We start from the raw sequence: 25,756 nt of genomic DNA on the forward strand, positions 1-25,756 counted from the left end.
TAAATAAAAGCACTCAAGAGTGATGTCACACAAAACAAAACTGCTAGGAATGCTCACCACAGTCAAGAGAGGTTTTGAAGGGTTGAATTCCTTTGCGTTAGGGTTCAAGGTAGACTTCTTCACAGAACTTAAATAAAGAAAAGACACTTCTTAAAAATTAAAGCAAACAGCTGAAGAAACCACAATATGCACAGGTCTAGGTGAGAAGGCCAAGTGTGTGCCCGATGCAAACTTCTTTAAGCATACAAAAACATCCGGGATTGAAACTGCCTTCAGCAACTTTCACATCCTTCCTCCATAGATGAGGAACACAAAATCAGGGATTAAATAGAATATAACCCTATAACACTCGCCACCTACGTCAACAATTTGTGTCACCTGTTTGACCTACTAATGTTCCCAGTCAATACCTATCTTTTTAATCATACTTGGTCAACTCTACGAGATGCTGGTCCCAGATAACTAACAGGAATAGTCCCAACACGCATGCCCAAACTCACTCCAAGGGCTGCTCATCATCCCTGCTTTCTGACTCTGATTTCCTTGAAGGACTGCTTGTCTGGGTCAGACACTCCGATTCCTGGCAATGTCCCTTCTCTTCTTTAGTGACGGACAGGATCTCAATACTGGCACTGTTACTTTGCACCGCAGCATGTTCTGGTTCCTCTACAACCTCAGAGCTTGTGCTGTCTTCAGGCTGTACTTTAATCTCCATGCTATCCTGGACCTTAGGCACGAAGGGTTGAATGTCAGCCTCCGAAGCACTGCTGGGCTGGAGCTGTAGATAAAAAAACACTTCTTGCATACAACTGTTTTTCGGCTTGGAGATATTCTACAGTTAATACGCATATTTATGCCATCTAGTAATTAAGCTTAGAATAAGATCTATTCAATTTACAATAAAAATAGCGTACTGGCTGTAGGTCCAGTCGAAGTGACATATGAACACATTCTAATCCAAAAGTGTCTTAAAAGGTAGGGACCATTTTCAGATATCCCTCAACACAGTATAGACTGCAAAAGATGTAAAGCATAAATAAATGCACCTAAGAGTTGTGTGCTAGCCTCCTCCTCCATGGAGATGGCACAGTCACATTTGAATATATAATAACTTTGAAAAAGGTTTTCTGGTTGGCTAGGGTATGAACCTAAGTCAGCCAGAATCCACCCCTCTAGTCAGGATAAGGGGATTACACGACTAAAATAACCCCTTCTCACCCCCTTGGTAGCTTGGCACGAGCAGGAAGGCTTATCTCAGAGGCAATGTGTAAAGCATTTGCATATAACCAACAGTAATATACTGAAAACACCACAAAAGGACACCACACCAGTTTTATAAAAATATCCAATATTGATCTGTGAAAAACCAGGCCAAAAAAGATAAAAATACAACATACAGTAATCCACAAAACCGATTAAACAAAAATAGACTTTATATACAGTTCCTTGAAGTCGATAGGTCAATCCGGGGCTATCACAGCATCGTGAGCAAATCCAACAGTCCTGGTTGGTTGCGGAGTCGCGGGTCAGATACAGAGTTGGGGAGACCAATAAAACAGTACCTTTGGAGATGCAGGGCTTTTAACCTTGTGTTTAGCTCTGGGGTGGAGATGGGATTTTTGTGCACGGACTGTGAATTCCAATTGATAAAGAAGATTTATTGTAATTTGAATGTGTTATTGTAGGAAGCTGGCTCTGTATATACTATACAAAAGAGAGGTATAGTGTGCAGGGAGTCTAGTGGAACCCAAAAGGTAGGCAAAGTTAAAGTAGATAGCGCCTCACTCTCTATTTGTGCTAGTGTGGTCGAGCAGTAAGGCTTTATCAGAGGACAGTGTTAAGCATTTGTTGTAAACACTCAGTCAGCAAATGATTTCACACACTCAAAGACTGAACTTCAGACCAATTTCTTTTTTAATAGAAATATTTTTAGTTATTTTCTTTTCTAGTATTACGCAAGCCTGGCAAAGGTAAGCAATACATACTTTACAGTAGCAATGCAGTTGTAACACGGTTTGGATTGCAATTGTAAATGTACTTTGATTTGATTACAGTAGTGTTACTGATAATGCAGTGCTTTTCAGAATACAGCACATACACTTTGTATATGATTTTTAGTAAAATAACCAGTAGATGACTTCGCAGATTACTTTTCTTATACAGTGCAGTATACCTGGATACTGAACTGGGACATTTCCTGTGAACAGGTGAATAAAAGCATTTTTGTTATTTAGTACAATTTTGAAACATTTCTTAGGTTTTCCAACTCCACACTTAGAAACGTTTCATAGAAAAACAGTCAATGTTATCCTATTTAGGAAAGGAATATGCTACTTACCAGTATGCATCTGTTCTTGGCATGTAGGGCTGCTGACATTCATATATGTGCATAAATCGCCGCCTAGTGTTGGGTCCGGATGATTGCATGTTGTTGTCCTGGAAGAGTCTTCGAAGTATCACGAGATAGGTGGCTCCTCCCTCAGACTACAGTGCGCATGGGCATCCTCAGATTTTTTTCGCCATTGTGGCAGAGATGGAGTATGGTACAGTAAAGGATGTCCATGCAAGAAAGTAAGAAATAAATAAGGAATGCTACAGCTGCGACAGGCACCGGGGGGAGGGTGGGCGATATGAATGTCAGCAGCCCTACATGCCAAGAACAGATGCATACTGGTAAGTAGCATATTCCGTATCTGTGCATAGAATGTATAGCAGTTCCTCCCTTAGCGGTGGCTACCTGTGCCAGCTGCAGCAGTCTGAAAAAGAGTTTTTAGAACAGCCTGTCCTACAGCTGCTTGCTGTTTGGAATGTACATCTACACAATAGTGTTTTGTGAATGTATGTATGGTAGACCATGTGGCTGCTCTACATATTTCCTCTAGAGGAATATTTCCTAGGAAAGCCATGGATGCCCCAAGTTTGCGTGTAGAATGCGCCCTTGGGGGAACTGTCAAAGTGCGTTTTGCTTTGAGATAACATATTTGGATGCACTTAACTATCCATCTGGCTAACCCAGATTTTGAAATGGGGTTGCCTTTGTGTTGTTGTGAGAAGGCAACAAACAACTGTTTAGTTTTTCGAAATTCCTTAGTTTTATCAATGTAGTATAGAAGTGCTCTTTTGACATCTAGTGTGTGTAGAGCCCTTTCAGGTACTGACTGTGGATTTGGAAAGAACACTGGCAGTTCTATTGTTTGATTGATATGAAACTGGTATACCACCTTGGGCATGAACTTAGGGTTTGTTCTAAGAACTACGCTATTGGCATGTATTTGGATGAATGGCTCTTGAATAGTTAGGGCTTTTAGCTCACTAACTCTTCTAAGTGAAGTAATTGCCACTAGGAATGCCACTTTCCATGTTAGAAATTGTAATTCGCAAGAATGCAATGGTTCAAATGGTGGTCCCATCAGTCTGGTTAAAACGACGTTAAGGTTCCAGACAGGTGAAGGTGGGTGTTTTGGGGGGATTATTCTTTTGAGCCCCTCCATGAATGCCTTAATCGCAGGTACTCTGAATAGCGAAAGATGCTGCCTGTTTGAAGATAAGCTGCAATGGCAGCCAAGTGTATTCTTATAGAGGAATAAGCTAGATTGCAACGATGTAGGTGCAAAAGATAGCAAATGATATTTTGCATTGAAGCATCTAGTGGGTTTACGTCAGTGTTATTGCAGTACATGACAAAACGCTTCCATTTTGCGGCATAACAAGCTCTGGTTGTAATAATAATAATAACTTTATTGCGTGATTAATAAAAATCTTTGCAATGACGCTCTGAAAAAAACATTGGAGTAGATACATGATCAAGAGTTTTACAAAAACAGTTAAAAACCGTGAAAGAGTTTAAAAATATGGGCAAAAGATCCGTGCAAACTGATGCAATACATTGTGGTTTAGAAAGTAAAGAAAAGAGCAGTTCAAGGTTTACTGAGTCTTTGATAATCGAAAGAGAGTTTTCTTAAGATGCAAAAGCAGGTCTTTTTGAGTCAAGTTCGATCACTGGCCTCTGGGTTTTGGATCGTGTTAACTGTTTTCCTGAAACGCACTAAACTGCAGGCTAGTTGGATGTCTTCTCCCTTGAAGCTGATCAACAGGGCTTGTCTGCGAGTTCGCACATCATTTTGATTCCAGAGCTGTGTTAGTTGGCCCCTTCGGGCACTGTCTAGAGCTTTGCAGCTACATAACAAGTGCAGAACGTCCTCCTTTGGATTTTCGCAAAGCCTGCAATTGGAGTTCGTTTCCAAGCGTTTCCATGGGGGAAGATGTACTTTTGACGGAATTACCCCCATCCTTAGCCGCAGGAAATCTTCCTTCACCTTCCTTGAGAAGCTGGTGCTGAGGTATGGTTGGGGTAGGGCGCTAGTGTAGCCTTGGATCACAAATCACCTGTGTGATCTCCTGGTTAGTGCGGCTTTGTCTTCTTCCATGGAAAGAATTTTCACTGACTTGTTGACAAGTCGCTTGAAGCACTTGTGTGAACAGCTCGAATGCCAAAGGACTTTTAATGCAAGGGATTTTATAGCTGCTTGAAGGTACACCGTTGCTGGGGATCCCTTGTTTGTCTCCTGCTCTTTCCAAAGGTGGGCGTTCAAGGAGTCTGGTTCAGCATTCTTTATGTGGTGCCAGCATTTAGCATATGCGCCTTTACGTGAGATTTGCTGCTTCTGTAAGCCAAACTCCAGCCTTAACTGTGCTGGGGAGGTGTAGGGAGGGAGTGAGAAGAGTATTTGGAGCGTTTTACTGACCACATTGTCTAGAGTGTCCTCGTCTCTCCCTCTCATGCATTCACTGCCATATGTTATTGATGGTAGCAGTTTTGCGCGAAATATGTCCAGCAAGGGGATTAAGTTTGGGCCTGCTATTTTATTCTTGGTGTTTTTTAAAGCGATGGCCAGTGAAATCCCTCTGTTTTTTATTGTTGTTGCGTGTCGCTGGAATGAGCCGTTGGAATCAAAAATTATCCCCAGATATTTATATTCTTTAACTGTTTCCATTTTGAGGTCATGCAGAGACCATCGAAATATTTGCTTTTTTGATTTTTGATTGAAAAGCATCACCTTCGATTTTTCCATGTTTATGGTCAGGTCATTTTTATCAGAGAATGTACTTGTTGAGTTAATAAGATGTTGCAGGCCTACTGGGGTGTGGCTGATCAGTATCAGGTCGTCTGCATATAATAGGTTCGACAGTGTAAGATCCCCTAGCTTTGGGGCGTGATGGTTGCAGTTGTCCAGATCTTTAGAAAGGTCAGACATAAAAAGGCTGAACAGGGTCGGTGCGAGGACGCACCCCTGTTTCAGCCTTTTTGTGGTCGGAATTTCTTTTGATAAGCAATTGCCGGCCCCTAGTTTTATTTGGATCCAGGTGTCTGAATGTAATAAGATCAGTAAGTTAAGCAATTTGGGGTCCACATCCCACTTTGAAAGTTTTGACCACAGTTTCCCTCTGTCAATGCTATCAAAAGCGTCTAAGAAGTCGATGTGGCACGCATATAATGGTTTTTTGTGTTTAATGGCAGCATCTATCAGCAAGGAGAGGGTTAGGATGTTAGTGGAGGTCCCGAGATTTTTTTGGAATCCAGTCTGGTTGATAGGGATTAATTTTTTGTTTGATGCCCAGGAGGTTAGTTCTTCCAAGAGTAGCCCTGAAAAGTATTTTGCATCTATATCTATAAGCGCTATGAGTCTGTAGTTCTTAGCCTCATTCTTGTTGCGTTTTTTTATAGATTGGAGCTATTATTGAACCCCTCCAGGAGGACGGAAATTGTTCAGCGTTCCAGGTTCCTACGAAGAGCGGGAGGAGTTGTTAAGCCCAATAGGTTGGATCTTGTTTGTAAACAATGGGAGGGATTCCATTTGGGCCTGGGGCTCCCTCCTTCCGTCCTTTCGCAATTCGTCCCTTCAGTTGTTCAATCGAACTTGGGAAGTTGGAGACCGCAGCTAGGGGGTTTAGGGGCGTCGCGATTGGCTTACAGAGTTCCGGATTTCGATGGCCCATGCTTGGTACTTCATCATTAAAGTGTTTGAACAGATAGTTTACCCAGGATGCCTCTGTGATGTGGGAGTTCACTCCAGGGGCGTTCGGATTATCTATTTTATTGACGGTTTTCCAAAATCTTGCACGGTTATTATTTTTTGAATCAGAGAAGTTTTGCCCAAGTTTTTTCCGCGGCTTCTTGTTTGATTCGCCACAGGATTTTATTCTTTTTGCACTTTAGTGATCTCAATTTAGACAACGAGTCGTCTCTCCCATTTTTCCGCAGCTCGCGAAGTGTTCTATTGATGGCTGTTTTTACTGCCCTTAGAATAGGCATTTGAGAGGATTGAGGGTAATATTTTTGGTTGCTTGTCGTGCTAGGCGATGTTTTATTTTGGCTTGTCCATACGTCGGTTTCTTTAGCGACATTAAGCTTAGAGTTCTTTGGGTCAAATGATTTCAAGAAGGACTCCCAGGCGAGTATTTTGTTGTCATTCAGCTCAGCAGCACTATCCCAGCACATCTTTACTTCTTGCATTAATCGAACTGGGTCGCTAGTGTTGCACTTAATTCTGTTGCATTTTGCTGAGGTCGTCAGCTCTGGTTGTAGGTTTTCGTGCCTCCTTGATAATGTTCATACAGTCAGGAGGTAACGAATAGTTTCTTACCCGTCGGTGTAGTTTTGCAGCTTGAAGATCTTTCTGGATTCACTATGCTGTGCATATTCCGCAATCTGGTGGTTGGGTCCGGAATCTTAGTCTTTTTTCTCGACGTCCCACCATTTGGTGTACCTTCGGTGACGTCGGCGTGCTTCCGGCGGAAGCTACCACCCTTGGGCGCCATCTTCGGATTCTTTTTTCAGTCTCTTTTTTCTTGTTTGTCTTTGTAGTGAATCCATGGCTATGTTTGTTAATCGTTTTTTCAACGTAATTCTTTTCACGTATCTTGTAATCGTTTTTTCAACGTAATTCTTTTCACGTATCTTTCCACGTATCTTGTAAGCTACAACTTGCTTTCTTTTTTATGTGTTTCCACCTTCTTCTCCAGCCTCATCTTTCTGGCGGAGGCGGGTGGGTTCGCTAGTGAATCCAGAAAGATGTTCACGCTGCAAAACTACACCGACAGGTAAGAAACTATTCGTTTTGCAGCGTGAATCTTTCTGGATTCACTATGCTGTGCATAGATTTTGTAGCGGTTTTCGTTACTTTTGTGGCGGTTGGGTGGAAGATGAGCGTTGGTTGTTGAATATATGTTGAAGCACCTTTTGTCCTACTTGTGCTTCTTTGTTCATTTGTACATCCACGCAATAGTGCTTAGTGAAAGTGTGCACTGAAGCCCATGTTGCCGCCAGGCATATGTCCTGAATTGGTGTGTTGGCCAGAAAGGCAATTGTTACTCCTTTCTTCCTGGTCGAGTGGGCCTGTGCCCCTCCTGTTAGTTCCTGGCCAGCTTGTTTGTGGCAGAATTGTACTGTCTGTGCGATCCATCGAGCTATGGTGTTTTTAGTCACTGGTTTGCCCATGTAACTGTTTGCGAAGGATACGAAGAACTGTTTTGTTTTCCTGTGTTCCTTCGTCCTTTCGATGTAGTGCATCACAGCCCTTCTTGCGTCTAGGGTGTGGAGCGACCTCTCAGTGCTTGTAGTGGGGTTTTGGAAGAAACTAGGGATCTGAATACTCTGATTCATGTGGAACCTTGACACCACCTTTGGCATGAAGTGTGGGTCTGTTCTCATCACGACCCTGTCATTGTGTATCTGGATGTAGGGTTCCTGCAGTGTGAGTGCCTGTAGTTCGCTCACCCTTCGTAGCGAGGAGATTGCTACCAGAAAGGCCGTCTTCATTGTCAGCATTTGCAGTGATGCTTTGTGGATGGGTTCGAAAGGTGCTTTCATGAGCTCCGTCAGTACCACATTTAGGTTCCAGGCCGGTGGCGGCATTCTCTTTGGTGGCGCTATTCTTTTAGCCCCTTCTAGGAATCTTTTTACGACTTGGGATGTAAAGAAGCTTCTCCCTGTTTCTCCTCTTGTGTATGCCACAATCGCTGCCAGGTGCACCCTCAGCGAGGATGAGCTTAGCTTAGCCTTAATTAGGTGCGTGAGGTACCTTAGCACCGTGGATTCCTTGGTCAGTTTCCTATGGAGTTTTTTCTTGCAACACCATTGAGTGAATCTTTTCCATTTCTCCCCATAGCACTTGCGTGTGCTGGGCCTTCTTGCCTCTCGCAGCACCCGCAGGGTGCTCTCTGGTAGTTTTAGGTGTGCGAACCCTAAGTCCTCAGGAGCCAGGCTGAGAGGTTGAGGCTCTCCGGCTCTGGGTGTAGAACTTCTCCGTTTTCCATGGAGAGTAGGTCTCTTCTTTTTGAGAACTTGTGGGGTGGCCCCTGCGCCATCTCCATTATCTGAGAATACCAGGTCTGTCTGGCCCATTGTGGTGCCACCAGGATGAGCGTCATGTTGCTCTTCATGCATTTGTTGAGAACCCTGGGGACCAGTGGTATCGGGGGAAAAGCGTAGGCAAATGTTTTTGACCAGCTTATCCATAGGGCATTCCCCTGTGACAGTGCCTCTGGTTGCCTGGATGCAAAGTATTGGGATTTTGCATTCCGGCGTGTTGCAAACAGGTCTATTGTTGGCGTGCCCCATTTCCTGAATAGTCTCTCTGTTTCCTGACTGTTGAGTTCCCACTCGTGGGACGCTGAAGTCTGCCTGCTGAGCCAATCCGCTTCTACATTGTCCTTCCCTGGCAGGTGTATGACTAGCAGGTCTATTTTTAGTGGTATAGCCCATTTCCAGATTTCCTGTGCCAAGCTTGACAGAGGGAACGATTGAGTTCCCCCCTGTTTGTTTATGTAAAACATCGTTGTGGTGTTGTCTGTTTGTATTAGCATCTTCTGGTTGTACAGGTGTTTCTGAAAAGCCTTGAGGGCTAGCAACACAGTTTTCAGTTCCAGGTAATTGATGTGTCTGACTGCATCTGTAGGGCTCCACAGACCCCTCACTCTGAGCCTGTTCATGTGTGCGCCCCACCCCTTCTGGGATGCTTCTGTGGTGATGGTCACTGTTGGGTCTGGTGGTGTTAGAGGTTTCCCTTCTGTTATTCTCTCCTTGGTCCACCACCTTATCTCTTCCTGCACCCTGTGCGTTACAACCACTAGATCCTCCCAACTTCCTGTAGCTTGTGACCATTGCTGTTGCAGCCACTCTTGGAGTGGTCTCATTTGTAGGCGTACATTGGGGACCAGGTGTATGCATGACGCCATCATCCCCAAGATCTTGCTCACAGTCCTCACTGTCAGAGCTCGCCCCTTCTGGTAGTGAAGTTTCTCCCTCAGTAGGCTGAGTGTTCTCTTTTCGCTGGGTAACACCCTGCATTGGACGGTGTCGATCTGGGCTCCCAGGAAGATCTTTACTTGCTCTGGTTCCATCGAGCATTTGCCCCAGTGTATGGAGAACCCCAGGCTTGCTAGCGTTCTTGTCACCTGTTCTGCATGATCTTTGCATGTCTTGTAAGAGCATGCCTTTACGAGCCAGTCGTCGAGGTAGGGGTACACGTGTATCCCCCTCCTTCTTAGATGTGCGGCCACCGCCGCGAGGCATTTGGTGAACACCCTTGGTGCGGACTTTAGTCCGAAAGCCAGGGTCGTGAATTGGTAGTGATCCTTGTTCACTGTGAATCTTAGCATCTGCTTGTGCTGCCTGTTCATGGGGATGTGCAGGTACGCATCTTTTAGGTCTATGGTGGACAAGAAATCCCCGGCCTTTATCTGTGGGATGACCTCGTGTAGGGACGTCATCCTGAATTTTGGGGTTTTGACGTATTTGTTTAGGAACCGTAGGTCCAGGATGGGTCTTAGACTTTCGTCCACTTTTGGCACCAGGAAGTAGTTTGAGTACACTCCCTTGTTCCGTTCTTTGAAAGGCACCCGTTCGATGGCCGCTTTGAGGAGGAGTTCTTGAGCTTCCTCTTGCAGTAATTGCAGCTCTCTTCCCGAGTGCTGTCTTTTCTTTGGTTTTCTGTTCGGTGGTCTCTTTTCCAACTCTATGCAGTATCCGAACTGCATAATGTTGAGTATCCACTTGTCTGTTATTTTTTGCCACTCCTGGAGAAAAAATCTCAATCTTTCTCCTACCGGCGTCACATGTTCCTTTGTGTCTTTTGTCCGTGTAGCCCTCTCTTTGTTTTCCCGTGCTCCTCCCCCGCAGGTTTTGAGTGGGGGAGCACCTTCTTCCGTGTGAAGTCACTTAGAGGGGGGTTGTTCACCGCCTCTCCTTCTCTGGCCCCATCCATTTCCTCTTGACCGAAAGGACTGGCCCCTGCTTTGGTAGTTCCAGCTTTGCCTCTGCTGGCCCTGGTGGCCTTGGTTGTCACTCTGTTGCCCCTGGTGGAAACTCTGGTGAGAATCTCCTCGCTGACTTCCACCTCTGCCGTTCGGCCTCCGTGTAGGAGTGCCCCTTCTCATACCCCTGAACTGCAGGGCCCCCATGGACCTTGCCGTCTCGTTGTCCTTCTTCAGTTGGGTGAGCTTTTCATCAACTGGGGCTCCGAACAGTGTTTCACTGTTGAAGGGTGTGTTCAGGATGTTGTTCTGAACCTCAGCCTTGAAGCCTGAGATCCTGAGCCAGGCTTGCCTTCTCTCTGTGATGCCTATAGCCATCAGTCTGCTGGATGTTTCTGCCCCATCCAAGGCGGTCTTCAGGCACGAGTTGGCGATGTTTTTCCCCTCTTCCACAAGGTGAGATGCCCTCTCACTGTATTGGTCCGGGAGGTGCTTGAACAATTGTCCCATCTCATCCCAGTGCTGGTATTGATGTCTATTCAGGAGGGCGTTGGAGTTCGCCATCCGCCAGTGTGTTGCGGCGTTCCTCTCAATTTTCCTGCCAGTTAGATCCATCCTCCTGCTTTCCTTGTCAGGTGGAGGTCCAGACGTTGTTGGGACGTTTGCCCTTTTCCTGGCCGTTGCAGCGATTATTGAATCTGCTGTGACGGAGCCCTTGATGTAAGCTGGGTCTTGGGAGGAGAATTTGTACTTCTTCTCCGTCATCGGCGTTACTGATCTGCATGTAGCCGGGTCCTTGAAGGCTTCCTTCCCCTGGTCTGTGATACTCTTGAGCATGGGCAAGAACTGGCTTCTTGTCTGTATGGGGAGCAATGTCTCGAGCAGGAAGTCTGCTTTTGGCTTCTCCTCTTCCAGCTTAACTCCATAAGCTGCTGCCGCCTTCCTGACCACCTCATTGTATGCCCCAATGTCATCCGGTGGCGAAGTCCTCGAGGGGTATGTTTCCACCGCCTCCTCCGGGTTTTCGGCCTCGATGTCCTGCCATTCCTGGTCTAGGGCCGTCGAGGAACCTGAGCCGTAGCTTGACTGCTGCTCCCCGTAATCCCCTTCTGTGTAGTAGAGGTCTTCCTCCTCTTCGTGCTCAGAGGGTTCCGGAGTTTTCGACGTCTCTTCGACGTCGAACTCCTCGAGCTCCTGTACCCCAGCGACGGTCGGTGCCGCTTTGAGGGGATCTTGTAACTTCTCATTTTTTCATCGAAGACTTTCTTTCTCTGGAGGATGTTCTCCATTTCGGCCTCGAGCCTTCTTCTCTTTCTCTGCATCTCTGCGGCCTGCTCGTCGTCGAGCGTTTCGGCCGCTCTTTTCGGCGGCGTCGAAACTTTCTTCGGCTCCTTTTCTTTCGAAGTCGAAGGCCCTTTTTGGGGGCTTGCTTCGATGACCTTTGCTTTTCGCTGGTCTTCGGCCTCCGGGAGTCCTTCTCGGAGGATCCGCTGGGCTCTTTTTCGGAGGATGCAGCTTCGGTCGTCTATTTGTTCGGCGCCAGTGCTCCTTTCGAGGCTCTGGGCTCAGACTTTCGGGAGTCTGCCTCTGGCTTTCGAGGCCCTGTGGGAGTTTTCGGGGTTGTAGACTCTCCTACCTTGTCAGGCGTTTTCTTATCGGTCTCTGCGACCGTGAAGTCATCTGGGCCTTCGGCGATGTTGTCCTCGACGTCGGTGGAGAGGCCAAGTTCATAAAGCGTCGGGGCTTGGCCCTTGCCCTTCATCGTGTGGTGAGCTGTCCTCTGTCTCTCTCGAATTCGGAGTGTCTTCGGCTTGAAGACGGAGCAGGCGTTGCAGTCTCTGCTCTCGTGATCGATTGGCAGGCAGAGGTTGCAGACTGGGTGCTGGTCCTTCTGTGCGAACTTGTGGTGGCAGTTCTTTCAGAATTTAAAGGGCGTCTTGTACATCCCTGCGCTCAGGGGGCCCCCTGTGTGCGCATTCCTCCAAGGACGTCGAAGATTTCGAAGTTCTCTCCTTTCTTCATCGTCTCTTCTCTAATGGTCCTCTTCTCCTGATCTTCTCGGGTCTTCACCGTTGAAGAGATGCTGTATTTCCTCCTTTTCTCCTCCAAAACTTCTGGAGCTTCACGCGACGATCCAGACCCAACGGCGGAAAAAAGAATCTGAAGATGGCGCCCAAGGGTGGTAGCTTCCGCCGGAAGCACGCAGACGTCACCGAAGGTGCACCAAATGGTGGGACGTCGACGCCCACCTGGGCTACGACAAAAAAAAGAGAAAAAAAGACTATGATTCCGTACCCAACCACCAGATTGCGGAATATGCACAGCATAGTGAATCCAGAAACATTCACGCTGCAAAAGTTGAGGTACCCAAACTCTAAGACTTCAGGAGCCAGATTGCAAGGTTCAGCTGTTGCGGATCTGGGTGCTGTATGTCTCCATGGCTCTGAGTGAGTAGAGTGGGCGTTAGCCGCAGTCTTTGATGAGGTACCACGGAAAGTTCTAGGAACGTTGTGTACCATGGTTGCCTCGCCCATGTTGGAGCAACCAGGATTAGTGTCAGTGAATGCTGTCGTAGTTTGCGTGCCATTAGCGGTAGTAACGGTGCTGGGGGAAAAGCGTACGCAAATCTGCCTGACCAGTTCATCCATATCGCATTGCCCTGCGACTGCGGATGTGGAAACCTGGCGGCTAAGTACCGGCATTTTGAGTTTTCCTTTGTGGCGAACAGGTCTATCTCTGGTTGTCCCCACTGTTGGAAGTATGGTTGGAGCACCGTGGGATGAATCTTCCACTCATGCAGCTGTTGGCTGTGTCTGCTGAGCAGATCCGCTACTTGGTTGTCTTTGCCTGGGAGGTGTTCTGCCATGAGAAAAATGTTTCTTTGGATGGCCCACTTCCACATGCTTTGTGCTAGATGTGATAGCTGTGGGGAGTGTGTTCCTCCCTGTTTCTGTATGTAGTACATTGCTGTCATGTTGTCCGTCCGAATCAACACAGCTCTGTTGCATAAATGTACTTTGAATGCTTTCATTGCCAGAAAAATTGCTATCATTTCCAGCAAGTTGATGTGCATTTTCTTTTGTTGTGCTGTCCATAGGCCCTGCACTGTGTACTGAAGTGTGTACTGACATGGGCTCCCCATCCTATGAGAGATACGTCCGTTGTCAGCACTATTTGTGGTACAGGCTCCTGGAACAGTCGGCCCTTGCAAAGGTTTTGTGGATTCCACCAATGCAGAGAGTTGTATGCACGACTGGTCACCAACACTAGGTCTTTCAATTGTCCTTGAGCCTGGTTCCACTGCCGTGCTAAGCACTCTTGTAGCGGGCGCATGTGTAGTCTGGCATGAGGGACTATGAAGATGCACGAGGCCATCATGCCTATGAGTTGCATAAACACTCGGGCAGAGAGCGAGTGTTGGGACTTGAACTTCTGGATTAGTAGCTGCATACTGTTTATTCTTGCAGTGTTTGGGTATGCTTTTGCTGTTAAGGTATCCACTGTTGCTCCTAGGTACTGCTGTACATGGGATGGCTGAAGGTGAGATTTTTGGTAGTTTAGGGTGAAGCCTAGGCTGTGCAGTGGGTGAATTGTTTTTGACATGTGGCTGGCACACTGCTGGGCTGACTTTGCTTGTATAAGCCAGTCGTCCAAGTACGGATAGACGTGAATATGTTGTCTTATATGTGCAGCCACTGTCGCTAGGCATTTTGTGAACACTCTTGGAGCTGTTGTTACGCCAAATGGAAGCACTTTGAATTGGTAATGTTGATTTAGTAGCGTAAACCTGAGATACTTCCTGTGAGCAGGATGTATCTGGATATGGAAATATGCGTCTTTGAGGTCCAAGGTTGCGAGGAAGTCTCCTTGCCGCAACAGTGGTAACACTTGTTGTAGAGTGAGCATATGAAAATGCTCGGATAAGATGTATTGATTTAGGGGCCTGAGGTCCAATATTGGTCTGAGAGACCCGTCCTTTTTGGGGATGAGGAAGTATAGCGAATATACCCCTGTACCTTGATGTTCTAATGGTACTAGTTCTATGGCCCCTTTTTGCAGCATGCTGATAACTTCTTGTTGCAATAAGTTGAGGTGTTCTGCGGACATAGGCCGGTGTTTTGGAGGTATGTTGGGTGGTGTGGAGGTTAGCTCTAGGCAATAGCCATGTAGGATAATTTGCCTTACCCACTTGTCAGCAGTGATGTTTTCCCAGACTGGTAGGAATTGTTGTAAACGTCCCCGACCGGTGTTATGTGGTCTGCGGGTAGCGCTAAGGAGTCACTGTTTTGTATTTGCAGAGGATCTGGTGGTGTTGTTCCCTCGTCCTCTGCCTTTGTTATTATTGCCGCGGTATCCACCTCGATTGTTTTTATTGTAGGTGGCTTGTGTGTTTCCTTTATAGTTTGTGGTCTGCTGTGATGAGTTGCCTCTTGCAGCCCCTCTGTAGCCTGAGCGACGAAAGGAGCCTCTATGTTGTTGTGACTGTAGGGCTCCCATTGACTTAGCCGTCTCAGTGTCTTTTTTCATTTTGTCCAGTATGGTATCTACATCTGGACCAAACAAGAAGTCAGGATTAACGGGCTGGTTTAACAAAGTGGACTGAACTTCGTTCTTAAAACCAGAAATGCGTAGCCACACATGTCTCCTGATCATAACACTAGTGTTAATAGATCTGGCAGCTGTATCTGCCACATCTAAGGCACATTTAATGGAAGCGTTTGTGATTAGCTTTCCCTCTTGTATCAGTTGTTCAGCTTGTTCTTTGTAAGCGTCAGGTAGATGCTGTAAATGCGTTTCTAAGGTATCATAGTGTGCCCTGTCATACCTGGCTAACAGGTCTTGCGTGTTTGATATTCTCCATATATTAGCCGCCTGTGCGGCTACCCTTTTCCCCGATGCCTCAAAAATCTTTGATTCTTTGTCGGGGGGTGCAACTTCCCCAGTTGTTTGAGAGTTTGCACGTTTACGTGCATTCGCCACCACCAAAGAATCTAGAGGCAGTTGTCCCTTAATGTATGTAGGGTCTACTGGCGCTGGCCTGTATTTCCTTTCTATCCTTGGGTTAATGACCCTGGCCCTAGTGGTATCCTTAAATATGTCCCCTGCATGTTTAAGTACCCCTTTTAGCATGGGCAGTGTTTTAACAGTCCTTTCTGATGTTGTAAAGTGTCAAAGAGGAAATCTTCCTCTACAGGATCTGCATGCATGTCCACATTGTGATGACTTGCTGCTATTTCAATTAAGGAATTGAAAGCAGCTGTGTCTTCTGTAGGAGAAGGCCTAGCAGGGTATGCAGGTGTATCAGGGATGGGTTGCGTGTGACTGTCTGGGTCAGCATCCACTGGATAGTTGTTTTCTTGATCATATTCCTCATCCACTTCCTCATCTGAGTGTGTGGGTGTATATGAATATGTGTGTGTGGCCTATGTGGCTGGATAGGCTCAAAAAGAATAGGTGAGGTAGAACAGCCCCTTTTCTTTTTAAGTGGAATAGTGTAGGTGTCCCTTTCAGTTTCTGGCCTAATCTTCCTCTTGTAGAGAGTGAGTTTGCCAGAGTTAGGATCAATATAGAGTTTTGATTGTTCAACTGATTCAGGGTCTGGATGCAAGACCTCCTGTTCAGCAGTTTTTTGGTGTTTTGCCAAAGTTCCTTGTTTTATTAGCTTTGGTTCGACGCCGGCTTTTGGGTCGACCGCCTTTCACTTTGAGGTAGGTGGGAGACCAAATTTAATCGGTCCGATTGTCTTTTGTGGTACTACGGTTTCTTTTTGTAGTGCCGGTTTCTTAGGTGCAGAAGTTTTGTCGACAGTCTTTTTTGGCTCGGGTACAACTTTTTGTACTTGTGCTGGTTTCGGAACGGATGGTCCTGGATCGACGCCCTTTGATGTAGGTTCGATTCTCTTTTTCGGTTCGATTTTCTTCGGCTCGATGCTTTTGTTTTGGATAGCAATTGGTTTGTCGGCCTTTTGTTTGGGTTCGACAACCTTCTTTGGATTGAGTCCCTTGTTTGTTTTTTCAGCACTCGGCGCCGATGTTTTCGGTTCGACGCCCCTTTGCTTTGGCGCAGGTACTGGGGCGCTGCTTTTCGGCTCGATGACTTTTATGTTAGACGCCGATGGTTCAACATAGTTCGGCCCGAAGACAGTGTGGTCTACAAGCTTCTTCGGTCTCGACTCCGATGAATCGACGTAATGTGGTCCGAAGACCGTGTAGTCGATAAGTTTCGTTTTCTGTTCTACCACCTTTGGTTTCGACATCACCAATCTTGGAGCTTGTTGATTCGACGGCTCTTTAGTAATATTCTTAGCCGGGCTGTATTGCGGGGCTGTAGAAAGTCTTTCGAGATCTTGGCTAAGGCCTTGTGGCGATGCCTCGACCTGAGCCTGTTGAACCATGGAGGTGAACGTATAGGCCGCCGTAGTTCCGGTTGGGCCCGTTTCGTCACTGGAGTCGTCTTCTACGGCTCCAATCACTTCCTCGTTGTCCCCTACCTCGACGATGTCTTCTTCCTCGTCGATGTAGTAGTCGGAGTCATGCTCCGATCCTTGATCCGACTGTTCTTCATATTCTCCTGCCTAGACAAGATCGTCTTCGTTGCCGAAGATATTCTCTGGCGCGTGTCTCTGCATGGTGAGTCTAGCTGCCCATCGAGTTCGAAGTGTCTTTTTTGAACGAAACTGGGCACAGGCTAGGCAGTCGAATTCATCATGTTCTGGAGATAAACACTTGTTACATACAGGGTGTTTATCGATATGTGGGTATTTGGAGTTACATTGAGGGCATCTCTTGAATGGGCTCCGTTCCATCGACGAGTGGTCACGTGGCGCCGAGAAGGCCCGCGGCCCGATTCGAGGCTTCAAGTAGTATAAAGTTTGTAAAGAAGTTGTCGGCACCCATACGAGACAATACCGACGATAGCGGAGGCCTTTTGGCCTCTAGAAAGAGTAGTTTCGATTCCGAACTTCGAGTAAAGGAAGATACATCCGAACCCAATGGCGGGAAAAAACAATCTGAGGATGGAGAGGATGCCCATGCGCACTGTAGTCCGAGGGAGGAGCCACCTATCTCGTGATACTTCGAAGACTCTTCCAGGACAACAACGTGCAATCATCCGGACCCAACACTAGGCGGCGATCTATGCACAGATATGAATTCAGCAGCCCACATGCCTCGAACATAGTGTTATCGGTTAACAGTTAAGTACTTTGTTGTGGGAGTTGGCACTAGGGCAGTCAGGTGCAGAGTGCTGAGGCCCAATGTTATCCAACAGAGGATAGGGGGTCTCCGGTTGGTAGCTGCTGACGAGCAAGCCACTTGGTTGTGGGAGCAAAGCTCCTGGACTTAAACTCATGGAAAATGGGTTGTTAGGCCAGCAAAAAAGATGCACCCTCAGCGGCACTGGGGTGGCCGGATGCAGAGTGCTGTTTTGGCGTCAGGTGTCCTGTAGCTTTCAATGGGGAGTCTCCAGTTTGCAAACACACTGCAGGCTCGAGGACGAAGGTCTTCTGGGTGAGACGACTACTTGGAGAGGCAAGTTGGCATGATGGTGGTTGGTTAGGCACAGTCAGTTGGGCCATCCAAGGCAATGGGGCGTGAGGTGCAGAAGTGCCTTTTCGGGTCGGACCTTCTTACCAGCTCCTGGTCGCGGTTGGGGGGGGACCTTCCAGTTTGAGGCTGCAGGCGTCGGTTGGAGGCTTGAGGCAGGTCAGGGATCACCGAATCCCAGTTCAGGATTGCGAGGGAAATCTACTCTTGGTGTTGAGCCACTCTAACTCGGGCCGTGGGCGTCAGGTGCAGAGTGGGCCACACCAGTGGATCCTTGTGGCACTGGAGTAGGTTGATGAAAAATCCAGTGTTCAAGGGTGACAGTCTTTGGGATGGAAGGTAGGCAGTTCCTCCAGGTTTCTCAAGGTTTCTGGCTGCAGGAGACACTGGATTTCGGAGGAGCAGTTTCGGGGTAGGGACAGACCGGTAGGGCTGGGGCCAAGTCAGTTGGCCTCCTCCTCATGTTAGCTTTGGCATGGCTGTTCAGTCCTTCTGATTTGTCTGAAGAAGCCAGGTTCAGGGGTGCCCCTGAATAGTAGATGTAGGGGCGTTACAGGTAGATAAAAAGGTTTGGACAAATGGGTCCCTTTATTGGGGTGGGTACACCCCCTAATATGCCACCCTCCAGTGGGAGGGGGGCATAAGCCATTCCATGGTTGGCTTATGCCCCCTCCCACTGGAGGATGGCGGGGACAGAGTTGTGCTTCACCTCGCCTCCCCCACCTAAGGGGTGGAGTTGGCCTAGGTGGGCAAACTTCTCTTCCACACTTGTTTTTCCCGCGCTTTCCCGCCTAAAGTGGGGGTCAGAACCGTCAGGACCAGTTGCTGAAAGCAGCAAGTGGCCTGGGGAAGCTCACAATGGCGGCTTAGCTTTGAGGCTTTCTCTTTGTGAACCCTGCCCATCGTGGGGGAGGAGGCTTGGCACCTTGTCCCAGAATGTGCATTGTTTCAGGCCCCCAAGAGCAGCAGTCTCTCGACCCAGGGGTCCAGAAACATGTCTGATGGTGGTAGCTGAAATTAGCCACTCAGCCTGGACACTAGTGGTAGGTCATTTTTCAGGGGGCATCTTTAAGATGCCCTCTGTGTACATTTTGCATTAAATCCCACACTGGCATCAGTGCGTGTTTAATGTGCTGAGAAGTTTGATACCAAACTTCCCAGTCTTCAGTGTAGCCATTATGGTGCTGTGGAGTTCATAATTACAAAGGTATTAGTTTACCTGTCGGAGTAGTTTTGCATCTTGAAGACTTTCTGGATCCACTATGCTGTGCATTATTCCGCCACCTAGTGGTTGGGTCCGGAATTGTAGTCTTTTTCTCTTTTTTTTCATGGCCCAGGTGGGCGTCGACATACCACCATTTGGTGTCCTTTGTGACGTCGACACGCTTCCTCCGGAAGCTCCCACCTTTGGTCGTCGTCTTCGTATTCTTTTTTCTTGTCTTGTGCTATTTTCTTCTTCTTTTATCTTTTAAAGTCCTTCTCCAGTTTTCATCCCCTTCCTCCTGTCTCATCTTTCTGACAGAGGAGGGTGGGATCGCTAGTGAATCCAGAAAGTCTTCAAGCTGCAAAACACAGACAGGTAAGAAACGATACGTTTTGCAGCGTGAATCTTTCTGGATTCACAATGCTGTGAATATACTTTGTACCGGTGTGTCCTTATTGTGGTGGCTGGGTGGAAGATGAGCTCTGGTTACTGAATATGTGTTGCAAGACCTTCTGTCCCACTTGCACTTCCTTGTTCATTTGAATATCTACCTAGTAGTGCTTAGTGAACGTGTGCACTGAAGACTATGTAGCAGCTTGGTAAATGTCTTGAATAGGTGTGTTCGCTAGAAACGCAATTGTTGCTCCTTTCTTCCTTGTTGAGTGAGCATGAGCTGCTCCTTGTAACAGTTGCCCTGCCTGTTGGTGGCAGAGTTGTATGGTTTGTGCAATCCACCGTGCAATAATATTTTAGGTAACTAGTCGTCCCAAAAATACTTCTGGCAAAGGAAACAAAGAACTACTCTGTCTTCCTGCACTCTTTTGTCCTTTCTATATAGTGCATTACAGCCCTCCTGGCGTCCAGTGTTTGCAGCACCCTTTCTATGCTTGTGGCTAGTTTTTGGAAAAAACAAGGTATTTGAATTGTTTGATTGAAGTGGAACCGTGACACCACCTTTGGCAACAAGTGGGTCTGTCCTCATTACAATCCTATTGTGTATTTGCAGGTATGGCGCTTGTAATTCACTTACTCTTCGTAGCGATGTGATAGCTACCAAGAAGGCTGTCTTTAGCATGAGCATGTGCAGTGTAGCCTTGTGAATAGGCTCAAATGGTGCATTCATCAATTGAGTTAGCACTACGTTGAGCTTCCATGCTGGTGCTGGCATTCTGTTTGGAGGTGCGATTCTTTGCTCCTTCTAGAAATCTAAAAGGAAAATGCTACTTACTAGTATGCATCTGTTCTTTGCATGTAGAGATGCAGAGTTACACACTATGCATAGATGGCCACCTAGTGTTGGGCCCAGATGTTTGCAGTTTTTGTTTTGTTGTAGAAAAGTCTTTGGAAGTCACAGGATTGGTGACTCCTCCTTTGGATGATACTGCGCATGGGCATCGGCTCCATCCCCAGATTGTTTTTCGCCATTAGGGAAGTGATGGAGCTGTGCAAGAGGTAGTGATGTCCATGTGGTTTGTATCTAATAAAGATAATACTGGAACAGATAAAGGTAGCCAGGGAGGCAGGTGGGCGTGTGTAACTCTGCAGCTCTACATGCCAAGAACAGATGCATACAGGTAAGTAGCATTTTCCGTTCGAGGCATATAAGCTGCAGATTACACACTATGCATAGATTGCATAGCAGTACCCACACCTAGCGGTGACCACCAGTATCTGTTGAAGTTGTTTGAAACAGTGTTTTTAGTACAGCCTGGCCCACAGTAGCTTGTTGTTTAGTTTGCACATCTACACAGTAATGATTTGTGAATGTGCGCGGTGTAAGCTATGTAGCTGCTCTGCATGTCATCTAGGGGAATGTTCCCCAAGAATGCCATTGAAGCCCCTATCTTTCTTGTTGAATGGGATTTTGGAGGAATTGTTAACGTACGTTTGGCTTTCTGGTAACATATTTGTATGCATTTAACAATCCATCTCGCGATCCCTGATTTTGATATGGGGTTGCCTTTATGTGGTGGTGAAAAACACACAAAAAGTGGTTTTGGTTTACGAAAAGCTTGTGTCCTTTCGATATAGTACAGTAATGCTCTTTTGACATCTAAGGTGTGTAGAGCTCTTTCTGCGACTGTTTGAGGCTGCGAGAAAAATACGGGCAGCTCAACTGATTTAGATGGAATGGTGAATGACTTTAGGAAGGAATTTAGGATTACTACGAAGAACCACTTTATTATGATGCATTTGCAGAAAAGGTTCTTGAACGGTAATTGCTTGTAGTTCTCTAACCCTTCTGAGAGAAGTAATTGCTACTAGGAAACCTACTTCCAGGTTAGGAATTGCAATTCACATTTATGTAATGGTTCAAAGGGAGGACCCATTAATCTTGTAAGAACAATGTTCAGGTTCCACACTGGTGCCGGTGGCGTTCTGGGAGGAATTAGTCCTTCCATGAAAGCTTTCACAGCTGGTACTCTAAAAAGAGATAGATGTTGTCTATTTTGTAAGTATGCTGCAATGGCAGCAAGGTGTAGTCTGATAGACGTATAGGCTAAATTAAACTTTTGAAGGTGTAATAGATATCTTATGATGTGTTGAATAGACATCTAAAGGATTTATGTGGTTGTTTTGACAGTATATCACAAACGGTTTCCAATTAGCAGCATAACATGCTCTAGTAGTGGGACGTCTGGCTTCTTTAATAACGTTCATGCATTCTGGAGGAAGGTTGAGGTAACCAAACTATGACTTCAGGAGCCAGATCGCTAGGTTGAGCTGAGCTGGGTCCAGGTGTTTGATCTCTACATGGTTCTGTGTTAAGAGGCGTGGAGACAGGCTTAGTTTTTGGTTTGGTACCACAGATAATTGCAGCAGCGTGGTGTACCACGGTTGTCTGGCCCAAGTTGGAGCAACTAGAATGAGTGTTAGGGAATGTTGCTGTAGCTTGCATACCACTAACGGAAGTAGTGGGAGAGGAGGAAAAGCTAACGCAAATTTTCCTGACCAGTTCATCCATATCGCATTGCCTTTGGACAGCGGGTGTGGATATCTGGCGGCGAACTTTGGGCATTTTGCGTTTTCATGGGTGGCGAAGAGGTCTATCCGAGGTTGACCCCACATTTGAAAGAACGGTTGAAGAACTTGTGGATGAAGTTCCCACTCGTGGATCTGCTGTGTCTGTCGACTTAGCAGATCTGCCATGGTGTTTTGTACTCCTGGAACGTGTTGGGCTAAGAGGAAGATTTTTAGTGGTATAGCCCATCTCCATATCTGCTGTGCTAACAGAGAGCTGCAGAGAGTGTGTTCCCCCTTGTTTGTTTATATACTTCATGGCTGTCATATTGTCTGTGCGGACTAAGACAGCTTTGCCTGATACTTGTTTTTGGAATGCTTTTAGGGCTAGCAAAACAGCTAGTAACTCCAAGTGGTTGATGTGGAGTAACGTTTGTTGCTGTGTCCACCTGCCTTGCATGGTGTGATGCAGTAGGTGAGCTCCCCAGCTGGAGAGCGATGCGTCCGCTGTCATGATTATTTGAAGAACTGGCTCTAGAAACGGTCGGCCCTTTGAAAGGTTTTAGGTGCTCCACCATTGCAGAGAGCGATGAGTCCGACTGTCTACCAACACTAGGTCTGTTAATTGACCACGAGCCTGGTTCCATTGGCGTGCTAGGCACTCTTGAATTGGACGCACTTGCAGTCTTGCTTGAGGTACTATAAATATGCAAGATGCCATCATTCCTATGAGCTGCATGAACACTCGAGCTGGAAGCGGTGTTGTAGCTTGAATCTGGTTAGGAGAGTTTGTACACTTGTTATCCTGGTTGGAGAGGGATAGACTAGTGTTAGTTGGGTGTTTATTGTAGTGCCGAGATATTGTTGTATGTGTGAAGGTTGCAGATGTGACTTGGTGTGGTTTACTGTGAATCTCAAGTTGTGGAGCAGTTGAATCGTAGTGTGAGTGTATTGTACACACTGGCTGTATGAGCTGGCTTTTAAGAGCCAGTCATCTAGGTATAGGAAGACGTGAATATGCTGTCTTCTTAAGTGGGCTGCTACCACTGCTAGGCATTTGGTAAACACCCTTGGTGCTGTTGTGACTCCGAATGGGAGCACTTTGAACTGGTAATGCTGCCCGTCCAGCACAAATCAGATATTTTCTGTGCGCTGTGTGGATAGGAATGTGAAAGTAGGCGTCCTTGAGATCTAGAGTGACAAGGAAGTCATTTTTTAACAGGAGCGGAAGGACTTGTTGGAGTGTGACCATATGAAAATGATCTGACTGTATGTAAACGTTTAGAGGTCTGAGGTCTAGGATAGGTCTTAGAGATCAGTCCTTCTTTGGGATTAAAAAATATAGGGAGTATACTCCTTTGTTTTGCTGATGCATTGGGACTATTTCTATTGCATTTTTGTGCAGGAGGGATATCACTTCCTGCCTGAGCAGTGACAAATGTTCCTGTGACATTGGACGCTGCCTGGGTGGTATGTTTGGGGGGTGGATGTTAGTTCTAGACAGTAACCTGACTGAATTATTTGAAGCACCCACCTGTCTGATGTGATGTTTTCCCAGGCGGGTAAGTGTTGTTGTAGTCTTCCCCCGACAGGAGTGGAATGGGGCGGGGGACGGGGAGGGGACTCATTGGGCAGGGGTAGAGGCAGAGCGGGAGTTGTTGTTTTTACCTCTGCCCTTATTCTGGTTACCTCTGTAACCCCCCTTTGGTAGCCCCTACTATAGGTGGACTGTGTTGGGGCTTTGTACAAGGTAGAAGGTGTGTGTGTGTGAAGAGTATCCCCTGGTGGCGCCTCTGTAAGATGAGCGGGGAAATGAACGTCTGGGAGCCTGTGACTGCAGGGCTTCCATAGATTTGGCCATATCTGTATCCTTTTTCATATTTTAAAGGGATACATCTACATTGGGTCCAAATAAGTGTTGCTCATCAAAGGGTTGGTTAAGTATAGCACTTTGAACTTCAGGTTTGAACCCTGCTATGCGTAGCCAGACATGTCTACGCAATAAAACACTGGTGTTAACTGCTCTGGAGGCAGTGACCGCTGCATCAAGTGCACAGCGAATGGAGGAGTTTGTAATATTTTTCTCTTCTTGGATAAGTTCATTTGCTCTATCTTTGTACTTATCAGGGAGATGCTGCATTAATAATTCTAATTCGTCATAATGTGCCCTATCATATCTTGCCAATAATGCTTGTGTATTGGCAATACACCACATGTTTGCTGCTTGAGATGCAGTTCTTTTTCCCGATGCGTCAAGTAGCTTAGACTCTGTATCTGGTGGGGGAGCTTCACCTGATGTTTGTGAATGTGCTCTTTTGCGTGCATTCGAAACCACAAGCGAGTCTAGTGGTACTGGGTCTTTAATATATGCTGGGTCTTAAGGGGCAGCTTTATATTTCTTCTCTATTCGTGGGTTTATGACCAGAGTTCTAACTGGGTCTTTAAAGACTTCAGGAGCATGCTTAATCACTCCTTTAAGCATGGGTAAAATGGAGGAGGATCTTTGTGCATTATCAAAGGTATCCATTAGGAAGTCTTCATCTACAGGGTCTGTATGCATGTCCACCCCATGATACTGCGCAGCTTTGTGTACTAATTGATTGAAGCCCATAGCGTCTTCTGATGGGGAATGCCTAGAGGGGTATATGTTGTCCAGAGGGACATTTGGGATGTCTGGGGTGTTGTAATCACCCCACGGGTCAGGTGAGCCTGGAGGAATAGATTTATCATCTGCATTACCCCCTATATCATCAGAGCTATCATCCCTGTTGTCATCATCTGGTATGATAGAGGAAGTAGGGGAATGTTGTGGTAGGGGCACAGGTGGTGATTGCATAGGTGGAGGAGAAGGGGAAGGAACTCTTAGAGGAGAGGTAGCCATGTCCTTTTTTGGATGAGGAGCAGGTGCAGGTGTATCTAGTGGTCGTTTTTTTTTTTAACTTAGAGTTAATCGACCAGTGATTGGATCTTTAACCAGAGTCTTTAGTGCAGGGTCTGGGTCTGCAGGAGGCCGATCTTGTGGTGCAGAGGGAGGTTTTGGCACCGAAGTAGCTTCCTTTGGTTTTTTTTGGCAATGTCTTTAACAGGAGAAGCAGGAGTCTTTTTCGGCTCCGATGGCTTTCTCGACTCCGATGGCTTTCTCGACTCCGATGGCTTTCTCGACTCCGATGGCTTTCTCGACTCCGATGGCTTTCTCGACTCCGATGGCTTTCTCGACTCCGATGGCTTTCTCGACTCCGATGGCTTTCTCGACTCCGATGGCTTTCTCGACTCCGATGGCTTTCTCGCCTCCGATGGCTTTCTCGCCTCCGATGGCTTTCTCGCCTCCGATGGCTTTCTCGCCTCCGATGGCTTTCTCGCCTCCGATGGCTTTCTCGGCTCCGGTGCATTTTTTGGATCCAATGGTTTTTCCGGCTCCGATGGTTTTTCCGGTTCCGGTGGTCTTTTTGAATCCGAAGCGTGTTTGCTTGGTTCCGACCTGGGTTTCGTTGCCAAGGGAATAGCGGTATGTTTCGGCGCCGATTGTTTTGATGCCGGCGTGGTAGATGTTGTCTTTTTCGGTGCCGATAGGTGTGCGCCGGCACCGTGGGGAGGCCGGCTCGAGCCGGAGTCGCCGGAAGGCTTAGCTAGCTTCTTAGCCGGGCCCGAAGGCGGGGCAGTAGAAGCAGTGTCTCGGTGTGCACCCGAGCCCGAGGGCGAGGGTGTGACCGGAGCCTTTTTGACTGTGTCGAGGAAGGGTCAGGTCGACGGTCTTTCTTACGACCCGCTGTGCTGGAGTGATGTCCTCGACTTC

At 46.9% G+C, this 25,756-nt stretch overlaps 1 protein-coding gene across 5 annotated transcripts in view; it reads right to left on the reverse strand.

Moving 5' to 3' along the window:
• Positions 1 to 25,756, reverse strand: part of ATXN2L (ataxin 2 like) — a 976,149-nt gene that overhangs the window by 469,302 nt on the left and 481,091 nt on the right. For all 5 annotated transcript variants that reach the window (XM_078652258.1, XM_078652261.1, XM_078652257.1 and 2 more), the window contains 2 exons: positions 501 to 778; positions 58 to 127 (listed from right to left, as the gene is read on the reverse strand). In XM_078652258.1, coding sequence (XP_078508384.1) covers positions 58 to 127; positions 501 to 778 — 348 coding nt within the window. The remainder of the gene's footprint in view (positions 1 to 57; positions 128 to 500; positions 779 to 25,756) is intronic.

This window comes from Lissotriton helveticus, chromosome 7 (genome assembly GCF_964261635.1).
Source record: "Lissotriton helveticus chromosome 7, aLisHel1.1, whole genome shotgun sequence".
Lineage (NCBI taxonomy): Eukaryota > Metazoa > Chordata > Amphibia > Caudata > Salamandridae > Lissotriton > Lissotriton helveticus.